The sequence below is a fragment of the Dermochelys coriacea genome, chromosome 21 (assembly GCF_009764565.3).
Source record: "Dermochelys coriacea isolate rDerCor1 chromosome 21, rDerCor1.pri.v4, whole genome shotgun sequence".
NCBI classification, from domain to species: domain Eukaryota; kingdom Metazoa; phylum Chordata; order Testudines; family Dermochelyidae; genus Dermochelys; species Dermochelys coriacea.
The window spans coordinates 5,222,042-5,242,143 of NC_050088.1; the positions used below are offsets into that span (position 1 = coordinate 5,222,042).

At 43.6% G+C, this 20,102-nt stretch overlaps 2 protein-coding genes across 5 annotated transcripts in view; both read right to left on the reverse strand.

Annotated features, from left to right (window-relative positions):
• LOC119846526 (sushi, von Willebrand factor type A, EGF and pentraxin domain-containing protein 1-like) overlaps window positions 1-13,596 on the reverse strand; it is a 56,954-nt gene extending 43,358 nt beyond the window's left edge. The window contains exons 1-4 of the mRNA XM_043500722.1: window positions 13,476-13,596; window positions 12,024-12,197; window positions 7,853-7,947; window positions 6,829-7,012 (exon numbers count right to left, since the gene is read on the reverse strand). Of these exons, the coding sequence (XP_043356657.1) occupies window positions 6,829-7,012; window positions 7,853-7,947; window positions 12,024-12,197; window positions 13,476-13,530 (508 nt within the window). The 5' untranslated portion in view covers window positions 13,531-13,596. The remainder of the gene's footprint in view (window positions 1-6,828; window positions 7,013-7,852; window positions 7,948-12,023; window positions 12,198-13,475) is intronic.
• PFKFB2 (6-phosphofructo-2-kinase/fructose-2,6-biphosphatase 2) overlaps window positions 13,476-20,102 on the reverse strand; it is a 33,250-nt gene continuing 26,623 nt past the window's right edge. The window contains exon 14 of one of the 4 annotated variants that reach the window (XM_043500612.1): window positions 13,476-13,596. In XM_043500612.1, the coding sequence (XP_043356547.1) occupies window positions 13,534-13,596 (63 nt within the window). In that variant the 3' untranslated portion in view covers window positions 13,476-13,533. Of the gene's footprint in view, window positions 13,597-16,972; window positions 19,156-20,102 lie in introns of those variants that run through there. The other 3 variants (XM_038379808.2, XM_038379804.2, XM_038379801.2) reach the window with 3 other exon arrangements.

Genomic DNA, 20,102 nt, shown 5'->3' on the forward strand with positions numbered 1-20,102 from the left:
CCTCATTTACTAAAGTGTCCTTTCTTGGAATAGCAGAAGGGTCGTAAACAAAATACCTGAGCTCTCCCTCCTAACTGACCCCTGCTACTCCAGCTGGTTCTCTCAAAGATTTGACTTAAACATTTTTTTTTGGCATCAAACAAATCTAAGTTCTCCTTAAAGTCAGGAAAACAATCTTCCCATCTGTAAGGGGAGGATAAGGATGCAAGAATTATTTTTTCCTGCAGCTTGTTTGGACAGAACATAATATGTCCTTCCCTATCATCACTGTGATGGTTGCTGCATCTCCAGCTGTGACACAAAACACTGCAGGCTGGGTCCTAGAAGGTAGATAAGCAGCAGGACTGGAGCTGCTAAGATCGAACCAAAGCTAGTATCCTTGTACCCAGTTTATTCTACACTTTGAAACCAGATGGAAAGGGGTAAGTCATTGGAGGTGACGCAGACCTGGTCTATTGGCACCAGCTGATGGACAAAGAGGAAAGCAATGGCCAAAAGGTGTGCGCGTGTGTGTGTGTGTGTGTGTGGGGAGTTCTAGAATCAACTCAAAAAGAAATCGTTGTTGTCCTGCTTAGATCTTTAAAAGGCGAGGAAAACTTTGTGGCCTACTCTTGCCACCAGTCATCCCCCCAGTTATAAGCACCCATGATTAGGGAGGCCTCAAGAGTCCTGCGATCTTGGATGCAACCTGGAGAAATCCTGAATGTCAAGCCACCAGCCTGATGTTAAGCACGGATTGTTCATCACCCCAAAATATGCACATTTATCCAAGCCTCTTATGTCTCAAGAACTTGAAGAGGGTCTCCAGTTAACTGTTGCCTTACACCTTTTACACCAGTGCAAAGTGGATGTATTGCACTACAATCCTTATTTGGAAGCAGTTTACACAGACTTTGCACTTATGTAAATGAATGCACAAGGTGCTGGGAGAGGAAAAAACATCAAGCCCTAAGGGCATTGGGAAGACAGATTCTGGTCTCTTGTGAGACTGCTGATAAACTTCTAGTGGAATTTTAGACTGTCCAAGGCCCAGAAGCGCAGAGGCAGCAAGAAAAATGATCAGAGGAAAACAACAAAATTATATGAACCTCCAAAAAGAGGTTCCTCACACTGAGATTTCACTGGATGCTCAGGCTGGTTCTTATTTTACCCAGATGGATTTGCTGGATACTCATGCTTACTCACAGTGTACAGCAACAACGAATGCAGCAGCAAGTAACAGTGGAATGGTGGCTATGTAAGAAAGCGGTTTTCCAGGGCTTAGAGATTCCATCTTTCTTTATGTCACGTTCTCTTCTTGCAGACCTAACAAGGATGTTAGTACATCTCTTTCCAGGCTAAAGATCTGTAAAAATATGGGGATGGAGGGGAGTAAAGTGTTTCATTTACATTTAGGATGGACATACGTTGTAAGCTCCTTGGGGCAGGGACCATCTCTTTGGCCTGTGTTTGTACAATGGCTAGCCCCTAGGGTCCTGGTCCATGACTGTGGCTCCTACGAGCTCGGTCATACAAGTAATAATAAACATAATATAATACCTAGCTCCTGTATAACGCTGTTCATCAGTAGATCTCAAAGCACCTCACAACCGATGTCAGTGAGCCACGCCCTCAGCAGATGTAGATTGGGTCGTTCCATCGAAGCCGGTGGAGCCACCCCGATTTACACCTGCTGAGGGTCTAGCCTGGGCTATTAAAAACAGAAGCAAGTTGGGGAAAGTTAAGAGCTGGGGTGAAGTCAAACATCCCTACAATAAGAAAACAAGGGTTTGACGGCAAGTTTCACATAACTCCTACAGGCTTTAATCAGACGCACTTTTTTGCCTTTTTTGAGGTCATGTTTTTTCTTTAAATGAAAAATAATATCCCAATGAATAGGAAGATATTTAATTTTTCGATCTACTGAAACCTGCCTCACATCTCACTTTCCCAGGGCACATTCACAGCACGAGAAACAGAAATGCCTGAGTCTTGGCACACTTCCGGGTTCAACAACACACCCTGCATTAACCTCGTAAATTATGTGATTAACATGGCTCAAGCCAACCTCCAATTCTCAAGTCCTATACTTCTAATAATGGAGGACAGGGTGGTTTAAAGGAGACAACAGTGGCCTGGGACTCAAGAGATTTGGGTTCTATCCCTGGCTGTGCTGCTGGCCTGTTGTGACAAACACAGGCAAGTAACATCACCACTCCATGCCTCAGTTTCCCCATCTGTACCCATTGAGAGAAACAGTCATGAATAGATAAAGAACAAACCATCAAAGCCATTTGTTTCTGTCAGTTGTGACAGATACTGTAATTGCATGAATTATCTTTGGGGACCACATAGTGTTCATTTTATGAATGGGTTATGTATCACTCTGGGCCAGGGATTGTCTGCAACTTTAGTGTGGGGGAAAGTTCCTCCAGGAACCAAAAATAATGTGTGTCGGGGGAGGGTGATTAAGGTGAATCACTCAGGATGCGAACACCTCCCTGAGGAACTTCATATATAGTAGGTCAAACTGGATTTTCCCACAGACAAAGAAAGTGATAAATAGGCTGAGTTTAAACTAACTCATGTGGCCTCCTTTTGATTCAGCAAATGGACAGGACCCTCTGTCCAAGGGGGGCCTCAAGCCTTATGAAAGGGTTGGAAGGACTTTAGCTTACTCGGGTCCCATAAGACTGATGGACCTCTGGATACTTTTAGCCTACGTATAGGAACTTTTACTTATTTTTGTATGTTTACTCTGTAGTTCTTTTACCCTAAGAATATATGCATTTGGCTTTGTGATGACTGCTTGGTAGCTGGTATAGACTGTAGTAGCCCCTGGGAAAAGGTTAATTACAGGCAATCTCTCCAGCTGCAGAGGGACAGCAAGCCTAAACTCCTCACCAGGAGGGAAAGAGATGCAGGTCTTCACCCAAGAGGTGATGGCAGGGAGCCTGAAACCTTAAGAGGGTGCCCTCGAGGAAAACCAGGAGAGCGAGTGTCAAAGGGGCAGTTAACTCTGAAACTGCAACACCACAGTGTCTCACCCCTGGATGAGGCCAATGAAGCATTCAAACTAGATGAGTGAGAGCATGAACACTAGCTATGTCTTAGCCGTGTTAGTCTGTATTCGCAAAAAGAAAAGCAGTACTTGTGGCACCTTAGAGACTAACAAATTTATTAGAGCATAAGCTTTCGTGAGCAACAGCTCACTTCACGAAAGCTTATGCTCTAATAAATTTGTTAGTCTCTAAGGTGCCACAAGTACTGCTTTTCTTTTTGCAAATACAGACTAACACGGCTGCTACTCTGAAACCAGAGTTAAGAATGATTGCAAATTGTTTTATAAGAATGCGACTCGCTGTGTCTGTTTAGAAGTTTTATTGTAACTCTTCAGATCCTTTTTGTTCTTTGCATAAAGTTATTTGACTCCTCAGTTAACAACTGAGCTTTCCGCATGATACAAGGTAACAAATTCACTGCCCAAAGCACAAACCTGTCCCCAAAATACATGCCAACTGCGTATCAGTTTGTCAGATTCTCTTTAAAACCCTTGTTATTGCCAGGACATTGGCACTTTCCAGCCAGGCAGCCAAATTAATGCCTACAGGGACATAAGTTGATCTGCACTTTCCAGAGAATTTATATAGTCCTCTAAGTCCATTAGAGTAGTCTGACAGAAAAAAAACCCTGCTCTATTTGTAAATCTCTATGGAACAAACCCTACCATACATGGGCAGGTAAAGCTCCCAGTGGAATCAGCACAACTGCTGTGCAATACATTATACCCATATGTACGTACAGGTGTGTGAAAAATATGTAAATAGAGTCAACTGGAGTTTTGTACAAGTCAGTAGTTATTGGGCCAGAGTCCCATTTTCAAAAGTGCCTGAGGCATTTATGGGCTTGAACCTGCTCCCCTGGAAGTCAATGGCAAAACTCCTATTGATTTTAATGGTTCAGGATCAGACCCTAAGTGTCTGAGTCACTGTTGAAAATGAGCTTTAGTCCCTTGGGAGCTTTTGAAAAAAATCTTACCCAATGACTGCAAGATGTAGACAACAGCAAGAGACTCTTGTTAATGTTATTAGCTTCCAACCAATACTTCTTTTTAAACATCACCTAGAGTCACTTTCTCTTTCTCGCCCCCTTTCCCCTCCCCCCCGTTCCCTTAAACCTAATACTTCTTGCTGTTGTTCTGCTTTGCTAGCCCCCCCTCCTCCGCTAGGTCTGGCTTTGTTTACTAATATCTGTGCACATGGGCATATTTGCTAGATTATATTGAGGTTTAATAAATGGTTCTGGATTTCCTTCTTTCCCCCCCAACTCATTTCCCCTGGGCTTCTCTCAGAGCAATGTTGCCTTAAGTAGCTGGGTTGCAATCACAGTCAACTTACCTGAAGGGTTTGTCAGAAGGAGGCAAAGTGCGTTTAGGTCTATTTGGTTACTGAAGGATGAAATGGTATCTCTGACTTTTCCAGTCTAGCCTGTCCTGCACCCAGGGATCACCATGCAAAACAAGAAGTTAGCACAATATGCTTACACATACAGAAACGCTGAGATATGGTGAAATTGAGATGAGGTTTCGATCTGGGGCAATGTGGGGGGGGGAGGGCGGTGCACCAGCTTGTCTATAAATGATTAACTCCTCCTCTAAAATGACAAGGAAGTAAATTATTCAACCTGCAATCAAATGTTAGATAATTCATTTCACTGCAAGCAGATGTCGAAATGGTTTACTTACTGAGCTAATCAGCCAACTCTTTACTGAAAATGACATGAATAAAGAGTTCTCCGGAATCTGGTTGAATAGTTCATTGTTCCAAGAGCAAACAAAGACTGGTGGACACGCCAGCTGGTATATAACTACTGTACTACAAAGGACTATCTATTTTGCATTTATGACAGGGATCGTTTCAGTGGAAAACCCACAACAGTTTGTGTACATCATATGAGTAGATGCCTCCTGACCCTGACGGTATTTTATGATGGAGGTTTTTCAATAGTTTCTCCAAGCGTCTCTGACTCATTCAAAAATGATACAGGCTGGAATTTTCAAAGGAGCTCAGGGGAAAATGGACCCACAAATCTCACTGAATTTCAGTGGGAGTTGAGCACCTTCCTCCCTTTGGCCCTTCTGAAAATATCAGCTACGCTGCCTACAATGTCAAATGCTGTACTTTGTCTCCTGAATCAACTGTGTGATGCTGTTGCAAAAAAAGGCAAACAATGTTTTGGGATGTCTTAACAGGAGTTTGCTATGTAAGACAGAGGAGGGAATTGTTCCACTCTCCTCGGGGCTGGTGAGTACTGCTGGAGCCTCAGCTGGAGTATTGGGTCCCATTTTGGGCACCACACTTGAAGAAAGAAGTGAACAAATTGGAAAGAGTCCAGAGGAGAGCAACAAAAAAAGAGAGGTTTAGAAAACATTAGATATGAGGGGAAGTTGAAAGAATGGGACATATTTGGAGGAGAGAAGAAATGGCTGCTGCGGGAGGGGGGCCCATGAGATCAGTCTTCAAATATGTAACAGGTTGCTGTAAAGAGGACAATCAATTGTCCACTGAGGATAGGACAAGAAGAAATTGACTTCGTTTACAGCAACAGAAAAATTAGGTTAGATATTAGGAAAAGCAATTATTGGAACAGATTACTAAGCGAGGTTGGGAAATCCCTGTCATGGGAGGCTTTTAAGAATTTATTAGGCACAACCCTGTCAGGGATGATTCAGGTATACTTAATCCTGCCTCAGTGCGGGGGGGTGGACTACGTGGCCTTTTAAAATGCCTTCTAGCACCCACATTTCTCTGATTCTGGGTCAAATCCCGGAGTCCTGACTTGATTCCGTACTTGGGGCAAATGCTCTCTGACGTCCATGGGTGTTTTGACTGAGTAACGTCTTCAGCATTTGGCGCTTCTGTGCCTCTTTCTTCCTCCTCAGACTGGTTTCATTTTGGGTATGGTTGAGTTTTTAAATGGGCAGCTTATTTTCTTACCCCTTCAATCCTGGCATCTTAAGACAACATAAGAATTGTCAAAACTGAATAACCAATAGCCCTGGATCCTGTCTCCAGCAAGGAAGCAGTTTATTCAGCCAATGCTAGGTTAACCAGAAGACATTAACCCATCCACAGTGCAATGTTACATCACAGGGGCCGAGGATTCACCTTCTTGGTTGTGTTCTTTGCTTCCGCTGGTCTGGAGAACCTGTTAAAATATGCATGTGCAATGGTCTAGTTATGACTTAGTCCTGTCTTGAGTGCAGGGGACTGGACTAGATGACCTATTGAGAAGTGTAGGACTGGAAGGGACCTATGATTCTATACTGGTGTCTGCTTGTTCCTTTCACTGCTACTTAGGAAAAGGGTTAGAACACCCAACTACCATCAGCATTTACACTGCAGGGCTTGGACTGACCGCTAGGTCACCTGGTTCCACACTGGAACTATATGTCACTGATGAAGAAGAGTTATTACCAGAGGATGGCTGTTGGGGAAGCCTAGCTGAATTGAGTTGAGGGTGTCATTCTAGTTCCCAGTAGACCGGGATCACCATTATACAAACAAAATTCGAACTGGTACTAACTGACTCCCCTTTTCCCCCAGTTTGTCAGTCTCAGCCAAGATGTTAAAGACAGAACAAGCCTTGGAGACAGAACAACCGCCCTGTCCCTACAGGTGGTCCTTGCAAAGAAGGGTTGAAGCACCTTGGGGCAGTGTTGAAGAAGTTTGCTCTGCAGCTGCCCATGCTGGTCCTGTCTTATCTATCGTCTTTCACTGGCACCAAATTCACATGAAAATTTAAAAAAGGAGACAAAACAAACCAACAAGTGAGGCAAGTCATTTATTTAGGTCTCTTTTGCATACAACAGTTGGTTGCCTTGCCTTCCCTCCAGCTGGAATTTTAGCTTTTCCAAGCGGAGTTTCTCCATTTCCAACATAGATTTAGTTTCAATCCAGTTCATCCCACATGACAGGGACTCTGCCATCTTACGTACATCCTCGCAGACAGCAGCATACAGGCTTTGACTTTTCTAAGAGACACGCAACAGAAGGCACATCACTAAGCTAGAGAGAACTCAGACTTGATTGTGCTTTTAAATTTGATCGAAGTGCCAAAAAGCCACTAGCAGGTTTTAACCCATGACCTCTGACTCTAAGCACATGAGCCTCTATTGCCAAAGCTGAAGGACCAGATCCATTAACCCAGAGAGTATAGCAGACCCATCAGCCTTTATTTGACATCTACCAATAGGGGTGGGGTGTGGACAAAGAACCACATTGCATTGGTGTAGTACATACTCTCCTGGGCCAGGGAAGTGGCTCCAGTGTAGCAGAGGTTCGCAGCAGTTCAAATTATCATATGGGCCATCACATTACAAGTTGCAGCCTATGTAGGGAATTGAACTACAGTGAACCACTGACCCGTACGGTACACAAACACAGCAATTTGCTACACCAATGCAATTATGCTGGAGCAAAAGTCCTATTATTCACACAATGCACCAGGGAAAAATAGGGCTTGTGCAAGTGCAATTTACCAGGGAGGGTCATGCTGGTGCAAGTTTCATCTCATACCGGTGCAGCACATCTCCACGGGAAGTTTCCATTGGTGTAGCTACCTCAATATAGCTTGAATGCAAATAAACCTATTTGCACAGCATCATGCACTTGATTCAGGGCCTTAGGTCATGCCAATAATGTGGAATTTTCAACCCAAAGTTAAAAACTTTTCTTTTGTTGTTCCCCACCCCCCACAATCTGGGGAGAGGGAGGTGTGGCAACATCAGAATTTGCTGCTTATCTCCTCCGCTCTCTTATATGCTTATTAAGCAGTTGATAACTCCAGCAGCACAGACATTGTTGCCTCTTACCACAGCTGTAGAAATAGTCTGTGTTATTTTCTCCGTTACTAATGCTTCACTTTCTTCTTCTTCTTCGTCTGGTTCCGACTCTCTAGAACTCACAGCTGGAAGGACCGTGTACAGTGTTGACAGAAATTAAACAAAGTTTTACAAACATGAATTAAGTCTCACAACACCCCTCTGGCATATATTAATCGGACCCTTTCACAGAATGGGAGAACTGAAGTGCAGAGAAATGAAGTGACTTGCCCAAGGGCACCCAGCGAGTCTACAGTGGAACTGGGAATAGAAGATTTCAAATTCTCCGATTTAAAAATCTACCCTTTATCTTCCTCAAAACTATTCTTCCTCCCATCCAACCTACAGACACAGATACAAAGGATGCCCAAGTGTATACAGTGTTACAGGTACAACTCAGCTGCTGTGGTGGACTAGGTGTCTGGATCGTGCCTCATATGCAGCTTTGGTCACCTCCTCTCAAGAGACACTGAAGAAAAAAAGGACTGGGCAAGGGTATACAATTGAGTAATGGCCTACAGCCAAGGTTTCCCAAAGTGACTCTGAACGCCCCACTTGTGAAACGTTAAAAGGGGGCCTGGTTTGGTTTGGCTTTTATTAAGAAGGAAGGTGCGCAATATTTTTGGAAAATTAGACACCTCCAAGACATCTCCAGTTGGACCTCTAAAAACACCAGACACTATTTAAACACTTGCCTAGTGATTCTGCTTGGGTAATCACAGGTTTCAGAGTAGCAGCCGTGTTAGTCTGTATTCTCAAAAAGAAAAGGAGTACTTGTGGCACCTTAGAGACTAACAAATTTATTAGAGCATAAGCTTTCGTGAGCTACAGCTCACTTCATCGGATGCATTTGGTGGAAAAAACAGAGTAGAGATTTATATACACACACACAGAGAACATGAAACAATGGGTTTATCATACACACTGTAAGGAGAGTGATCACTTAAGATAAGCCATCACCAACAGCAGGGGGGGGAAGGAGGAAAACCTTTCATGGTGACAAGCAGGTAGGCTAATTCCAGCAGTTAACAAGAATATCAGAGGAACAGTGGGGGGTGGGGTGGGAGGGAGAAATAGTTTTACTTTGTGTAATGACTCATCCATTCCCAGTCTCTATTCAAGCCTAAGTTAATTGTATCCAGTTTGCAAATTAATTCCAATTCAGCAGTCTCTCGTTGGAGTCTGTTTTTGAAGCTTTTTTGTTGAAGTATAGCCACTCTTAGGTCTGTGATCGAGTGACCAGAGAGATTGAAGTGTTCTCCAACTGGTTTTTGAATGTTATAATTCTTGACGTCTGATTTGTGTCCATTCATTCTTTTACGTAGAGACTGTCCAGTTTGGCCAATGTACATGGCAGAGGGGCATTGCTGGCACATGATGGCATATATCACATTGGTAGATGCGCAGGTGAAGGAGCCTCTGATAGTGTGGCTGATGTGATTAGGCCCTATGATGGTATCCCCTGAATAGATATGTGGACAGAGTTGGCAACGGGCTTTGTTGCAAGGATAGGTTCCTGGGTTAGTGGCTCTGTTGTGTGGTGTGTGGTTGCTGGTGAGTATTTGCTTCAGATTGGGGGGCTGTCTGTAAGCAAGGACTGGTCTGTCTCCCAAGATCTGAGAGAGCGATGGCTCGTCCTTCAGGATAGGTTGTAGATCCTTGATGATGCGTTGGAGGGGTTTTAGTTGGGGGCTGAAGGTGATGGCTAGTGGCGTTCTGTTGTTTTCTTTGTTGGGCCTGTCCTGTAGTAGGTGACTTCTGGGTACTCTTCTGGCTCTGTCAATCTGTTTCTTCACTTCAGCAGGTGGGTACTGTAGTTGTAGGAATGCATGATAGAGATCTTGTAGGTGTTTGTCTCTGTCTGAGGGGTTGGAGCAAATGCGGTTATATCGTAGCGCTTGGCTGTAGACAATGGATCGAGTGGTATGATCTGGATGAAAGCTAGAGGCATGTAGGTAGGAATAGCGGTCAGTAGGTTTCCGATATAGGGTGGTGTTTATGTGACCATCGCTTATTAGCACCGTAGTGTCCAGGAAGTGGATCTCTTGTGTGGACTGGTCCAGGCTGAGGTTGATGGTGGGATGGAAATTGTTGAAATCATGGTGGAATTCCTCAAGAGCTTCTTTTCCATGGGTCCAGATGATGAAGATGTCATCAATGTAGCGCAAGTAGAGTAGGGGCATTAGGGAACGAGAGCTGAGGAAGCGTTGTTCTAAGTCAGCCATAAAAATGTTGGCATACTGTGGGGCCATGCGGGTACCCATCGCAGTGCCGCTGATTTGAAGGTATACATTGTCACCAAATGTGAAATAGTTATGGGTCAGGACAAAGTCACAAAGTTCTGCCACCAGGTTAGCCGTGACAGTATCGGGGATACTGTTCCTGACGGCTTGTAGTCCATCTTTGTGTGGAATGTTGGTGTAGAGGGCTTCTACATCCATAGTGGCTAGGATGGTGTTTTTAGGAAGATCACCAATGGACTGTAGTTTCCTCAGGAAATCGGTGGTGTCTCGAAGATAGCTGGGAGTGCTGGTAACGAAGGGCCTGAGGAGGGAGTCTACATAGCCAGACAATCCTGCTGTCAGGGTGCCAATGCCTGAGATGATGGGGCGTCCAGGATTTCCAGGTTTATGGATCTTGGGTAGCAGATAGAATACCCCAGGTCCTGGCTCCAGGGGTGTGTCTGTGCGGATTTGTTCTTGTGCTTTTTCAGGGAGTTTCTTGAGCAAATGCTGTAGTTTCTTTTGGTAACTCTCAGTGACTCCACTTCCTGGACACTACGGTGCTAATAAGCGATGGTCACATAAACACCACCCTATATCGGAAACCTACTGACCGCTATTCCTACCTACATGCCTCTAGCTTTCATCCAGATCATACCACTCGATCCATTGTCTACAGCCAAGCGCTACGATATAACCGCATTTGCTCCAACCCCTCAGACAGAGACAAACACCTACAAGATCTCTATCATGCATTCCTACAACTACAGTACCCACCTGCTGAAGTGAAGAAACAGATTGACAGAGCCAGAAGAGTACCCAGAAGTCACCTACTACAGGACAGGCCCAACAAAGAAAACAACAGAACGCCACTAGCCATCACCTTCAGCCCCCAACTAAAACCCCTCCAACGCATCATCAAGGATCTACAACCTATCCTGAAGGACGAGCCATCGCTCTCTCAGATCTTGGGAGACAGACCAGTCCTTGCTTACAGACAGCCCCCCAATCTGAAGCAAATACTCACCAGCAACCACACACCACACAACAGAGCCACTAACCCAGGAACCTATCCTTGCAACAAAGCCCGTTGCCAACTCTGTCCACATATCTATTCAGGGGATACCATCATAGGGCCTAATCACATCAGCCACACTATCAGAGGCTCCTTCACCTGCGCATCTACCAATGTGATATATGCCATCATGTGCCAGCAATGCCCCTCTGCCATGTACATTGGCCAAACTGGACAGTCTCTACGTAAAAGAATGAATGGACACAAATCAGACGTCAAGAATTATAACATTCAAAAACCAGTTGGAGAACACTTCAATCTCTCTGGTCACTCGATCACAGACCTAAGAGTGGCTATACTTCAACAAAAAAGCTTCAAAAACAGACTCCAACGAGAGACTGCTGAATTGGAATTAATTTGCAAACTGGATACAATTAACTTAGGCTTGAATAGAGACTGGGAATGGATGAGTCATTACACAAAGTAAAACTATTTCCCCATGGTATTTCTCCCTCCCACCCCACCCCCCACTGTTCCTCTGATATTCTTGTTAACTGCTGGAATTAGCCTACCTGCTTGTCACCATGAAAGGTTTTCCTCCTTCCCCCCCCTGCTGTTGGTGATGGCTTATCTTAAGTGATCACTCTCCTTACAGTGTGTATGATAAACCCATTGTTTCATGTTCTCTGTGTGTGTGTATATAAATCTCTACTCTGTTTTTTCCACCAAATGCATCCGATGAAGTGAGCTGTAGCTCACGAAAGCTTATGCTCTAATAAATTTGTTAGTCTCTAAGGTGCCACAAGTACTCCTTTTCTGCTTGGGTAATAAGTGTCACGGGATCAGGCCTAGCCCTTCAAAAGGCTAAACTTACCTGGATGTGACTCTCAAAAAAACAAAGAGGGAGGGAGAGATGGTGAGTTACCTTTACAGATGGGTGGAGGTGCATGCCACTTCTGGGAAGACGTACAATAAAGATTTTTTTCTCCAAAAAGACTGTAACCGTTGGCACAAGTGTACGTGACTTGTTTTCCCTCATCAGCTCCCCAACTAGACGCAATGCTGTTGTCAACCTTAGGACTATCTCCGCAACTTTCAGCTTAAAAAGAAAAACAAAACCCAGCACAACTGGAACACAAATCAGGAAGTTCTCATTCCCCTGTGCAGAGACAGAAGAGATTGTTGGCAAAAAAAAAAAAAAAATCACTTCCTCCAAGAAGGAACATGCCCCTTTACTGTGCAATATTAGCATAGGATCCGTGCTGTAGAAAAGTAATTCTGCAGTGCTGATCAGGTTTATTTTGCAAGTGGGAATAACTCTAGGTTTTGCAGAAGCAGCCACGTCAAAGGACAGGCTGCCAAGGACTTATTGCTGAGGTTAGAATGGCTGCTCACTATATCATCCATATCTAACACTAGCGCCTGCACTACTATATCTAACCCAGTTACACTGCAGAGTGATTGGAGATATCTTTTGTCTACTTAATTGGATTTCTCAACTCGTATACTGGAGCAGTTGGAGCACAGATCTCTGAGCGCAGGGGCCACTAGCCATTTGTGGGTTCTTGTGCATATCAAAACGATGAGCTTAGCTCTGGTTATAGCAAGTTGCACTTTCTTTCTTTCTTTTCTCTTTCTTTTTTAAAGCCTGCCACCGTGGGAGCAGTTCCTTTAGTCAGTTAAGTGCTCTTGCAAGGTGGTGGGTTGGGGACTGAACTCCTCTTCATTCAAAGAACAGAAAAGGCACAGGCAGCAGCACTGCAGGCTTACCAGACCCTCACTCCTTAGGTGCTGCATCCTAACCTAAAAAGACCTACTACAAGAGGCAAGATAGGATCTCACCGGCCTCTTTGCTTAACTACTTCCTGTACCAAAGCCAACCAGAACTCATTATGATGGTTACTATGGCATGGTCAGCTGTCCACTGACAACTAGCCAGAGGCAACCAGATCATTTCACTCTGACCAACTATCAGATGGTAACTACTCTGGACCAGAGCTGGATTTCAACCAACCACCTATAGAGGAAAAAGCTCCCTCTCCCATTACAAAATTCCTGCACCACATTTACACAATCAATTTTTTTTTAGACCTCAAAATAAGATCTAGGCCTTGTTTATTTGGAGTTTGGAAAGGTTCAGACTGGGGTTCTTGTTTTTTCTCACCCCTTTGCTCATCATATCCATTGTGCAAGAACATTTAGCAAACAAGGCAAAAAACAAAGTTTGTAATAGGGTTTGAAACGTCAAAAAAAGTTAGTAGGTTTCAGCTCCCTTAAGGCTTCTTTACAGAGCCCCTCACTGTCAGTCCCATCTTCTGTATTACAGTTTTCTTCTGCATTTCTGGTATTACTCAGAAAGTAGATTTAATGGACTTACCGAACAGAATAGGAAGCCAGGTGGCCAGAATGAAAAGCTTTAGCCATATCTTCATCTTTTAATTCCCTTCTTGTCCCAAAGACTGGATTCCCAGCGTATCACACAGCAAAAGAAAAAGATCCTGTAACAGGAGACAAAACCAGGAGCAACATTCCAGTGAAAGAAGTAGAGTTTAATAAAAGCTTCCTGGAAATGGGGTATAAAACACAGGTTAATGTATCCTTCTCCCACATCCCCTGAGAAAATCTTCTTACAAATTGCAGTTCATGCTAATGGAGACATTTAGGCACAGAAACAAAGCAAACTAGAAGCAAAAGAGCCCAGCAGCAAATGTTTAAAGAAATCGGGGGAAAATAATTTTAAGTGGAATTGATTTATTTTTTTACCTGAGCCCAGGTTAAAAAAAAAAAAAAAAAAGCAGAGTCTGCGTTAGTTTTCACTTTGTAGAATGCCTTTTTGCATATTGGCTTATTTTGCTTAGCAAGTTTGGGCAAGCTCAGAGACTCCACTTTGCACAATAGAGGCATTGACCTCAGTCAATATTTAATCACTTGTTCATTACAGGAATCAGGTTCATGTCAAGCATAAATCACAGGTCTTCCCCTCAATTTTCAGACAGCACAGAAGATAAACAGCTGAAGAATTATTTTGTGCGGCATGTCACCTCTTGGGAGTCTCTCCAACAGACAATAACCTCTGTGCACCTACTGTAGGGCCCAATAGCAGGGAATAAGCTAGGTTCCATAAACACCTAGACAAACATGTCCCCACTGTGGCAGGCACTGAGCATCATGCAGCTTCCTTAACCCACAGCTCTGTTTCAGGCACTTATACAGCAGCTGGTGCGTGGAGGGTGGGGGGTCGGAGGGAAGGGTAGAAGGCAGGCAAATTGTCCCATTTGTATCAGAGGGGTGGCCGTGTTGTTATCCACAAAAACAATGAGGAGTCCGGTGGCACCTTAAAGACTAAGATTGATTTGGGCGTAAGCTTTCGTGGGTAAAAACCCCACTTCTTCAGATGCATGTAAAGAAGCGGTTTCAGAGTAGCAGCCATGTTAACTCCTTTTCTTTTTCTAAAGAAGTGTGTGTGTGGCGGGGGGTGTTTAACCACGGAAGCTTAAACCCAAATAAATCTGATAGTCTTCAAGGTGCCACTGGACTCCTCATTGTCCCATTACTTAGAGCTCAAAAGCTTCCCAACCAGGGAATTAGTGTTTCTCCCTGGCTCTTTACATATTTCTCTGCAGTTTGGAGTACCTTTTCTTGGATGTTATAATGGACTGTTTACTCCAGTTTACAGCTTCAAGACCAGTGCATGGCTGCTCCCTTGCCATTTCTCTAGGAATTTCGCAAGTAGGTCGCTGCAGCCGGGCAGCTATCAGACATCAGGGAACTTAACAGAGTTCCCTAAAGATTCCCTTTCGCTGAAGAGTTATTGTGTAACTGACACCATGAGGCAGGAGGTAAAGTACACCTAGGATCTGTGCTCTCGCTATGCAGGGAGGTAGCGACACTTCCTGGGGGTACAATGCCAAGTCACTCCTACCAAATAAGTTCGCCTGTGCAATGCTGCTTAACTTTCATAACCCTTCCAAATCAAACACAGAATGACATCCACAAACACGCCCACACAGGTCTTCTCAGTCTATCCCACTGCTAGAACAACTCAGTTGAAAGTTTATTTATTTTTAGTTAATTTTTAATATGTAACACACCTTGATATAAATACTCAAGGTCAGATTTTACATTTGAAAGAAACAAATATTTTCAAAACCATTATTAGAAAACCTCCAATGACATTCGCTCCAAGCCAACTATCTACCAGCCCACCAGCACCCTCACTCAGATGCTGGAAGGAAATCTGAGCCTTGGCTTGTGTGTGAAAATTAAATAGACTTGGGTTGTCACACTAATGGGGAAAGTGAATTTCTGAGTCAAAGAACCCTCCAATGAGAGCTCCTGGCTGCCAGCTGCAGATGCTCAAATCTTGGGACTCACAGCGTTGTTAACTCTCATGATTTTATCGTGAGTCTTGTGATACTGATTGTTTTTCTTAAAGTCCCCTCTCCTGAAATCATGTGATTATATATGAGACTAGGCTTTCCTAAAAAACAGTTTATAATCCTTTAGTTGTAGAGAAAAGCTTGAAAATGTGAACCCTAAATGCTTGAACACTAGAATGCAAGTAAAAAGATCCCACTGTTAATTATTTTTTAAATTATGATTTTAAGCCAATTATCATTTTTAGGGAATTACTGCAGTGAGGGTAAAAGGTGTGGATGCAATAACTATTTAATGTCATTCTCAAACCTTACCAATAATTGATCCACTTTGCATAGACCAGCCTTGTCTCCTTTATACATTTTAACTGTTACTCTCTTAATGGTTTCCACAGACTATATATTCACAGACATTATTATGGTGTTATGAAGCCTGCATAGAACATGAACCCCAAACTGTCAATGGAAGCTTTGCCCATTACTGCAAATACTGGAGGGAAAAATCACAGGGGAAACAAGATTTGTTTTTAGAGACCCTTTATTATAAACAAGTATCAGAGGGTTAGCTGTGTTAGTCTGGATCTGTAAAAGCGGCAAAGAGTCCTGTGGCACCTTATAGACTAACAGACGTATTGGAGCATAAGCTTTTGTGGGTGAATACCCACTTCTTCAGATGCATGTAGTGGAAATTTCCAGAAGCAGGTATAAATATTGCAAGCAAGAATCAGGCTAGGGATAACTAGGTTAATTCAATCGGGGAGGTTGAGGTCCTCTTCTAGCAGTTGAGGTGTGCACACCAAGGGAGGAGAAACTGCTTTTGTAGTTGGCTAGCCATTCAGTCTTTGTTTAATCCTGAGCTGATAGTGTCAAATTTGCAAATGAACTGAAGCTCAGCAGTTTCTCTTTGAAGTCTGGTCCTGAAGCTTTCTTGCTGCAGGATGGCTACCTTTAAATCTGCTATTGCATGTCCAGAGAGGTTGAAGTGTTCTCCTACAGGTTTTTGTATATTGCCATTCCTAATATCTGATTTGTGTCCATTTATCCTTTTACATAGGGACTGTCCAGTTTGGCCGACGTACATAGTGGAGGGATATTGCTGGCACAAGATGGCGTATACTACATTGGTGGACGTGCAGGTGAATGAACCGGTGATGGTATGGCTGATCTGGTTAGGTCCTGTGATGGTGTCACTGGTGTAGATATGTGGGCAGAGTTGGCATCGAGGTTTGTTGCATGGATTGGTTCCTGAGTTAGAGTTACTATGGTGCGGTGGGTAGTTGCTGGTGAGAATATGCTTCAGGTTGGTGGGTTGTCTGTGGGCGAGGACTGGCCTGCCTCCCAAGGCCTGTGAAAGTGAGGGATTGTTGTCCAGGATCCAGAGTTGTAGATCACTGATGATGCATTGGAGAGGTTTTTAGCTGAGGACTGTATGTGATGGCCAGTGGAGTTCTGTTGGTTTCTTTCTTGGGCTTATCTTGCAACAGGAGGCTTCTGGGTACATGTCTGGCTCTGTTGATCTGTTTCCTTATTTCCTTGTGCGGGTATCGTAGTTTTGAGAATGCTTGGTGAAGATCTTGTAGATGTTGGTCTCTGCTTGAGGGGTTGGAGCAAGCACTGGCATGAAAACGGTGCAACTGCTTTGCTGCTTGTAACTGTTTTCTGACAGGCTTACACTGCAAAATGTAACTTTCACCACTAACAAATTTGTTCCTTAGGAACGTACCGAGGCTAGATTCAGCTCTGTTACATTGGTGTGGAGTAACTCAACTGGCTCAACTGACAATGGAGTTACCTCAGATTGAATTGGTGTAACCAGCATGTTATGATCCCCACTCGGGGTTTGGTTGGGAAGCATTGCCTAGTGGTCACAGCCACAACCCCGGACTGCCAAGGGGGCTGTGAGGCGGGGAGCCCAGGCTCTCCCACTCCACCGGACTCCAACCCAGGGCCCTTTGGGCTACCAGTAACCTGGCAACCAAGGCTACCTGTAGCTGTCCTCCCTGGACCTCTTCCTCTCGTCTCCTGCTCTGGGGTCAGCTCAATCCAAGGTCTTTGCCTGGTGGGGAAACCCAAATCAACAGAAACAAGAGAGGAGTTGCCACTGTCCAAGGCCACTGGATACTTCCCTTTTTGCTTGTCTCTGCGGAGGGTCCTCCCTTCCCTCAAGAAGGGGTCCTTTGGGCAGCTGTGTCAGCGCCTTTGGGTTCCCCTCTGTTCTGCTCTGCTGGAGCTATGGGCTGCAGGTCTGCTCACCTTCAGCGCTGCTCGCCAACTGAGCTAATTCACTGTCTTATAATTCCTCCAGCAAATGGAGGATTTGCTGCAGGTGTGGCGGGGCGGGGCTGACTGAGCCCAGAACAAGTCTTTTAAGCCTTTGTTGCTCAGTGTGGGGTTTGTACACCCCATCCAACAAGGCCAGAATAGTTGTGCTTAAATCTTTAAGTAGGACTAAGATTGTGCAAGCTGCCCTCATGTTGGAGCACTCACTCACGTGAGTAGCACTTAATTAGGAGGTGGAACAGACAACATGAAAAATTATATCACTGGGTTCACCTCTCAGTTAAAAATGAGAAAACTCTGAACTTGGCCTGCCTAACTCTGGCACCAGCCAAATATGTACATCAGTAATGGCTTGAGGCAAGAACGCATTTGTAAGTTTAGCTGTGCCAAGAAGTATTCATACATCTAACAGCACATTTTATCATCCATTCTGTTATTCACCTATACCTACGTGCCGAGTACAAGAATATCATTGTAGAAGACAGCTCAATACAACGTTGCCGGTACTAATATATGTATCGAATTATATATCCCTTTTGCAAGCTGAATTTAAGGTCAAACATTGATATACATTGATTGACAAAGATATCGGACTTATCTAAAAGACAGGGGGCCACATTCTGACACATGATTGTTAGCACATTACTCTGCAACAGGGGGACTACTGGCACAGTAAGGGTACCAGACCCAACTTCCTAAAACACTGATCATTAGTATTGATTAAAAAGTTACAATATCAATACATTAGCAGTGACATTCATACATTCTGGCAGGTAAAAAAATACCAGTTATCTAATGATGCAACCAAAAGCTCACCCAAAATAGAAAAATAATTAACTCCACAATGTTGTGCAAAGTGATTACAGCATATTGTGTGTAGTCAAATGACAATACATTGCTATTTGCCTTTACTTTGCAGTGTTATTTTAATCCCATGAAAGCAAGTAAGCAAATGGTAGATTTCGATGAAAAATCATCCATTTAGACAGGAAGCGACCATGGATGCAAATGTGCGACAACCCACAAGTCTCTTCCTCCAACATGCTTTCTCTTCCTCATTTTTGTGACTGGTCTTTAACTCGTTAGATAACTTTCATAAATAAAAACAGGGGATCCTGCTCCCATAGAGGTCAAGGGCAAAACTGCACTTCAGTGAGAGCATCCTGTAGGGTCAGGCCCATGTCAAATACTAACTTGGAGCATTTGTTTTAATTCAGAAAGTGTAAGATTACGTTAGGCATCACACGCGTGCACCCAGTTACTTTAAAAGGGGCTTGATAAGTTGACTCCAGGAGACTGATTCTAATTCCAGGATGAGATTTGTCCTTTCATGCGTCCATTAAGTTTTCAGCCAAGTTCATGATGAAACCAAGACCTCTACATCGTTAATCCAGACTTCCTCTAGAAATGAGAAATCAAACAAAGGTACAAATTATAACTCTGCAAAGCTGAAAGCAGACAAGCCACTGAAATCACTCTGGACAATGGTGCAGAGACCACCTAGGACTAAGTATCAAGGGTGATACTGTCCTTGTATAAAATAGAGCCATAACACCCCAGCAGTTTTTAAGACCATTCCTACTGATTTCGGAGTGGAGTTTTGCTGGCAGCATATTACCATTACCATGACAACAGAAAGAACCCATTTTATCTCCTAGGAACAAATATCTTCCACATCACAATCTTGTGCTCATTAATTCTCTCCTTCAGATACATCTCCATTTCAAACCGCAACATCTCTGCACATGTTCCATAGTGTTTCTCCTCTAAACTTACTAGACGTAATTCTCTTCTGGGCTACGACAGCAGTAATAAAGAGTTGGAGCTTTCAAGTGTTACAGTTAAAGGACACAGTTTTACTTGGGAAATGATGGAAGTGAACTTTGGGCATATACAGCTCAAGTCTCCACTTACTTGCACTTAGCATCATTCTTTATCACTGTGCAAAGTGGGTATAAATCAGAAAGTTGGCATTTCACACATGGAGCATAGAAAAGTTTATTGGAGCATGCGAAGAGAAGAAAAAAAACACTGAAGCAGTCGAGTGGTTCAAAGTTACTTAATTTTATTTATCTGATCCACAAGAAAGTTTACAACACAAATATTCAGAAGCAACATTACAATATCTATTTTGCAGGCCTATATTTGCACAAAAAACAAACAAACAAAAAAAAATCAACCAAGTGAAACACTTTGCTGGTTTTACAACTATGCTCCTTCCGTACAGGAAATGTACTAATGATGTTCTGATGCAGTTTATGAAGAGAATGCATTCATGTGAGCAAAACTAGCAGGTAACTTTACAGACACGCAGTTATATAAACTAAAATACAAAGGCCAAGATTTTC